The 5,972-nt window shown below is 33.3% G+C and overlaps 1 protein-coding gene across 1 annotated transcript; it reads left to right on the top strand.

The window, feature by feature from the left end:
- Window positions 1–298: 298 nt before the first annotated feature.
- On the top strand, window positions 299–4,344 carry LOC131159190 (protein CYSTEINE-RICH TRANSMEMBRANE MODULE 4-like). The gene is made up of 3 exons (XM_058113905.1): window positions 299–606; window positions 690–894; window positions 4,058–4,344. The coding sequence occupies exons 1-3, from the start codon at window positions 576–578 to the stop codon at window positions 4,101–4,103; spliced, it is 282 nt and encodes a 93-aa protein (XP_057969888.1). The 5' UTR covers window positions 299–575; the 3' UTR covers window positions 4,104–4,344.
- Window positions 4,345–5,972: the final 1,628 nt, after the last annotated feature.

Here is a 5,972-nt window from a genome sequence, read left to right as displayed (position 1 = left end):
AAAAATATCATTAGAAACCCACCTTCACTAATAATTTGTAGACCAAAAAAAAAAAAAAAAAAATTCCAAAGTATTTTAAGGATGAAGCTAACATATTTAAGAATAAAATAAATTTGGTGACCAAATTCAAATTTTTATAAATTTAAATAAAATATTATATAAAATTATATTTAACTGTTTATAAATTTACATAAATTTATATTGAAGACCCAAAAAATGCATGTTCCAAATACTATCCACATCTTGGGCCACAGCGCGTCAGGCTTCTTCTAGAAAGCACATCGTTTGGAAATTCCCCATTCTTTCCTGGCAAAATACAATGAGATCGATCTGTCGCGTGCAGGACGTCGTATTTATGAGAATGGCAAAACTACTCGGTTTATTTTAACGCGTTGGCAGCCGCCATTGTTGAAATACTAATGTGCAAGTATGTATTCAACCAGCACCCCAACTCCGACACGACTCCCGGCCGCCCATTTTTATTCCTATATATAACTCATTCGGCCATATAGTTAATTTGATCGAGGAAGTTGTCTTCTTTGTTTTCAAATATTCTTAACTTGAGATTGTTCATCATGAGTCATTCCAACTATCCAGCAGCTCCTGGTACGTAGATATATACCTCAATTTGTTGCTCTAATTAAGATTTTATATATTTCATTTATCAATGGGTGGTTGATGTTTTGCAGGGGTGCATCCTCCACTATCGTCTACATATCCTCCAACAGGTGAACTGTATCCTCCGCCGGCGGCAGCTCAAGGGTATCCTGCAGGGCCTTCCCTTCCTCCGCCGCCAGCTGGTTACCCAATGAATGATGGCCCCGATGGCCCCCAGAAATCTTCCAATTCCCCTCCTCAAACAAAGCAGAGAGGGGATGGCTTCTGCAAGGGATGGTAGGCATTCAATTCTAGACTATCGCTCTCATGCACACAGTAGAAATTCACATTTGATTCACCTGGATTGATTGGATAAAGCTTATGCGTAAAGGAAAATTTTCATTTTATGATAGAAAAATTAAAAATCCAAAGTTAAATTTTTATTCAACAGATTTATTTTTATTTTTTATAAATTTTGACAAAACATAATGTAAATATATATAAAGTTTTGTTGAATACCGCATAAATTTAAATATAAAATTCGAAATCTATGCTCCCAAATGCTTTCATATTATTTTTCTTTAATTTAATTAATTTTATGCATATTGCCATATATTTAGGTTGCTACCACACAATGTATTGTTAAGAGTTTCATTTGTTATCTTTTTCTATAAGCTTTAATTTTTTTTTCCTTATTATTATTATTATTTTTTATGAACAATAAGTTGGAATAAATTCTAGGCAATGGTTAAATTAGTAAATTAAGGGTAGCATTTTTGGCATACTCCTTTACTATTTTTAGTTCTTTAAATGGACGTAAATTTTTTGATTAATAAGGCAGTTGAATGCGAACACATGAAGAATCAATGCTACATAGTCCTAATGCTTAATAGACATCGTTGCTTACAGTGGATAGTTTTGCAAATAATTGTAGGTCGTGAGATAAGTAGCAATAGTGATCAAGTATTTCTTTTTGGTTGCTAGCTAGATACAACACCTTTTTGTTCAATAGTGTTTGTTTTGTTCTCCTTAATTAAAACTTTTAACAAACCAACCCCTTGTAATGTCCTTCACTATCAGCTTCAATGACGTCAATGTTGCTTTCTACACCCTTACTACCAATGCTCTTGACCCCTCCGCTAATGCCCTATAGCTTTTTCACATATCACCCTTCCCCTCCTCACTTCCACCATTACCTTCGACGATTGCCATCGTTCATCAGTCCTCCTTTGACCCCTTCCCTTATCCTCTTAACTTCCATATCATCCTCACTGGCCTTTACCTCACTCCTCATGACTCTCACTCTTCTATGACTCCATTTTTCTACCTACTTTCCGATTGTGCATCCCAAGAGTCATAGATGCACAAGACTAATTCCACCAAGCCCTCTACCATAGCTTCCATCTTAATGACCTTAGTGCCTTCATCCTTATCAATGTTGAGCTTCACAAGGAGTTATCCATGAATAAGGGTAACATTTACACAAATAGAGTGAATATAAGACACTTCAAGAATAGCAACTTGAACAATATGATGTACAAAATGATTAGGGTTAATAGTACAGGACAATAGAGTATGGTGTTATTAAAAGATTATGATACAGCTAGCAGTGATGGATGAAGAGCATTTGGGGAATATAGGGGCAAGTTGAGAGATTAAAATTTAAATAAAAATAAAAAAAACAATGCCATATAAGGACAACGATAATAGCTAATGTGCTTTGATGGTTTGAGATTTATCTAATGTCTTGTTTGTTATAGGAGTGGTCTAAAGAGATTTAAAACTATGAAATAGAAGAAGGTGGCATTTGACTATGTTAGGAAATGTTGAAAACTAAATATAAAGAGGAAAAAAAAAAATGTGATAGCAGGAAGCAAAAGGGGAGTAGGACCTAAAGCTAGGATGTCAAGGAAAAATGAAAGCAAAGAAACAAAAGTCGTGCCACCCTAAGTTGAAAAAAAAAAAAAGAAAAGAAAATTGTCAAAATGAATGTGTAGTCTAGTAGAAAAAATTTTGAAAAAGCGTCAAAATAGTGAGTCAAGCGCATTGTCCTCTTTCTCGAACTTCACATCAACTCGCTTCATAAATTTTTTCGTTGATATGGCAGTTGAATGCGAACACATGAAGAATCGATGCTACATATTCCTAATGCTTAAGAGATATTCTTGCTTATAGTGGAGAGTTTTGCAAATAATGGTAGGTCGTGAGATAAGTAGCAATAGTGATCAAGTTTTCCATTTTGGCTGTTAGCTAGATACAACACCTTTTTGTTCAATAGTGTATGTTTTGTTCTCCTTAATTAAAACTTTCAACAAACCAACCTCTTGTAATGTCGCTCACTATCAACTTCAACGACGTCAATGTTGCTTTCTACACTCTTACTATCAATGCTCTTGACCCCTCCGCTAATGCCCTATAGCTTTTTCACATATCACCCTTCCCCTCCTCACTTCCACCATTACCTTCGTCGATCGCCATCATTCATCAGTCCTCCTTTGACCCCTTCCCTTATCCTCTTAACTTCCATATCATCCGCATTGGCCTCTACCTCACTCTTCATGACCCTCACTTTTCTACAACTCAGTTTTTCTACCTGCTTTCCGATTGTGCATCCCAAGAGTCATAGATGCACAAGACTAATTCCACCAAGCCCTCTACCATAGCTTCCATCTCAATGACCTTAGTGTCTTCATCCTTATCAATGTTGAGCTTCACAAGGAGTTATCCATTAATAAGGGTAACATTTACAAAAATAGAGTGAATATAAAACACTTCAAGAATAGCAACTTGAACAATATGATGTACAAAATAATAAGGGTTAATAGTACGGGACAACAGAGTATGGTGTTATTAAAAGATTATGATAGGTCAGCTAGTAGTGATGGATGAAGAGCATTTGGGGAATGTAGGGGCAAGCCGAGAGATTAAAATTTAAATAAAAAACAAAAAATAAAAAAAAAACAATGCCATATAAGTACAACGATAATAGCTAATGTGCTTTGATCGTTTGAGATTTATCTAGAGGATAATGTCTTGTTTGTTATAAGAGTGGTCTAAAGAGATTTAAAACTATGAAATAGAAGAAGGTGGCATTTGACTATGTTAAGAAATGTTGAAAACTAAATATAAAGAGGGAAAAAAAAAAAATGTGATTGCAGGAAGCAAAACGGGAGTAGGACCTAAAGCTAGGATGTCAAGGAAAAATGAAAGCAAAGAAACGAAAGAGTATATGGTCTTTTAGAATGCTCATTGCTAGTGTGTGCACACATGTGTGATCCTTTTTTAGTCGTAGGGAAATTGCATGTTTATATTGGACAGAAACCAAATGTATAATCCAACATATTTTCTTGCCCATATAAAGTGGCACCTTTATGAAAATGCACTTTAGCTATGAAACTCCTATACCCTGTGTATCAATCACCCAACCAAATATTAACACGTCTTTTCTTATGTATTGCAGTTGTGCTGCATTATGTTGTTGCTGTGCCTTGGATATGTGCTTTTGAGGATTCCGCATCCCAAACAGATGGATTATTCCATATCCTAAACTCTCATTTCTTTATTTGATCTATAAATTTTTCCACTGTAATGTAATTATTCCACACTATTATGTAGTGTTTGAGAGCATAGATTTCAAGTCTTGAATTTCAATTTGTTTGGATTTGGAATAAATGTAATATAACTATATATATATATATATATATATATATAGACACACACACACACACACAATGTTTTGCCTAAAAATGTGAAAATTGTCCAGATGTGAATGCTTAAATGGATTAGTGGTGTAATACTAGAAAATAAATTACTAAATAAGCATCTTCACGACAAGTTAAGTGTAACTCTTATAAAAGAAGATAGAGGGACGATGTGGATGGTTTGAGCACTTGCAACATAAGTCACATAGTGTGTCTATGAGGAAGAGTGAGTTAATTATTATGGGGGGCAATAGAAGGGGTATGGGTAGACTTAAAATAACTTCAAATGAGGCCGTGAATAAGGATTTAATAGCCCTAAATTCGTCAAAATAAATTTTCCATGATCGTACAAATTGGCCTAAAAGGATTCATATAGTCGACCCCACCTAGTGGGACTTAAGGTTTGATTTTATTATTGTTGTTGTTTTTGTTGTTATTGTTGTTTTTCCTAAATCCACACAAATCCAAATCCAAGCTCCAATTCCATGCTCCCAAACACATCATTTAATTTCTTCATTTTTGACGATTTTTATTGACATCATGTTTAAATATGGTAATAATTTATTACAACAATCCATATTTTTTATAAAATACATATTTTTTTATCGATGAGCTTTGGCTATTTACAAGTTGTTTGACATCTTGCATTATTTTATATTATTTGGCCTGGTTGCACCCAAGAAGGAGTGAATTTGAGAATACAAAACTTTATGTGCATTAAATATTGAAACATCAAGAGTAAGCCAACCTACAAGCTCTTAATGAATAATAATTAACAATCAAGGTAAAATATCAAGATGAACGAAAGGTATTATTTTTCAAAAGAGCTTGTTTTGTGTGCTCTCTAACTATTAAGAAGAATAATAACATGTATATATTGGGACGCTCAATATAAGTTATTATGTCATTCTCTTCGTGTCATGGAACCTCCCCTTTAAACAACTCAAGGAAAACTAAATGAAAGAACTAATCTCTAATTAAATAACCTTATTGTAACAACAATACAATGGGAATGAATTTGAGGCAATATAAGAGATCATTACCAACAAAGCTAGCTCGATCAAAATAAGCATTCTGAATTTTTATTTTTATTTTTTACATTTCAACTTAGAAATTTCTGCATTGTATATCCAACGTTTAAGCTTCAACTCCTCATATTTTGGGCTACAACTAGTCATTTTTGAATTTTTCAAAATTAGGTCCTTCAATGAATTCTACTCTCTCCAAAGATATCCCTTTACAAATGTGTTCCTCATATTATATTCCAAGATATCTGGAAGCAACATATATTCTCATAATAAGTCAATGCACTTCTTTAAAATCTTTATAAAAAGATACTAGAGATCCATGATTTTGTATTTAAATACTAATAAACCAAACAATTTTTTTCATGTGTATTCAAAACTATAAATATTTTTTTTTAAATTAAAGGTGTACTCCCAAAGGGGGTGAATTGGATTTTAAAATTTTCTTTGTGGAAACTTTAACTAAGTATTACCCCTATTTAAATTAATTTGGTGTGATCACACAACCACAAAAATTCTTATCAGTCACATTACTAAACCAACCAACAATCTTATGTGTGAATGTAAATATGATTTCACTATTCAAATTTAAATCTCAACACTTCAATAGATAAATGGTATTCAAGGTCAGATTTTCTTTTCATTATTT

This window comes from Malania oleifera, chromosome 7, assembly GCF_029873635.1.
Source record: "Malania oleifera isolate guangnan ecotype guangnan chromosome 7, ASM2987363v1, whole genome shotgun sequence".
NCBI lineage: Eukaryota > Viridiplantae > Streptophyta > Magnoliopsida > Santalales > Ximeniaceae > Malania > Malania oleifera.
This window is presented reverse-complemented; position numbering and strand designations above follow the sequence as displayed.

Coding starts and splice junctions, on each gene's coding strand:
- LOC131159190 (XM_058113905.1), top strand. CDS start 576: ATGAGTCATTCCAACTATCCAGCAGCTCCTG. Junction 607..689: donor CAACTATCCAGCAGCTCCTG/GTACGTAGATAT, acceptor GATGTTTTGCAG/GGGTGCATCCTCCACTATCG. Junction 895..4,057: donor GATGGCTTCTGCAAGGGATG/GTAGGCATTCAA, acceptor TATGTATTGCAG/TTGTGCTGCATTATGTTGTT.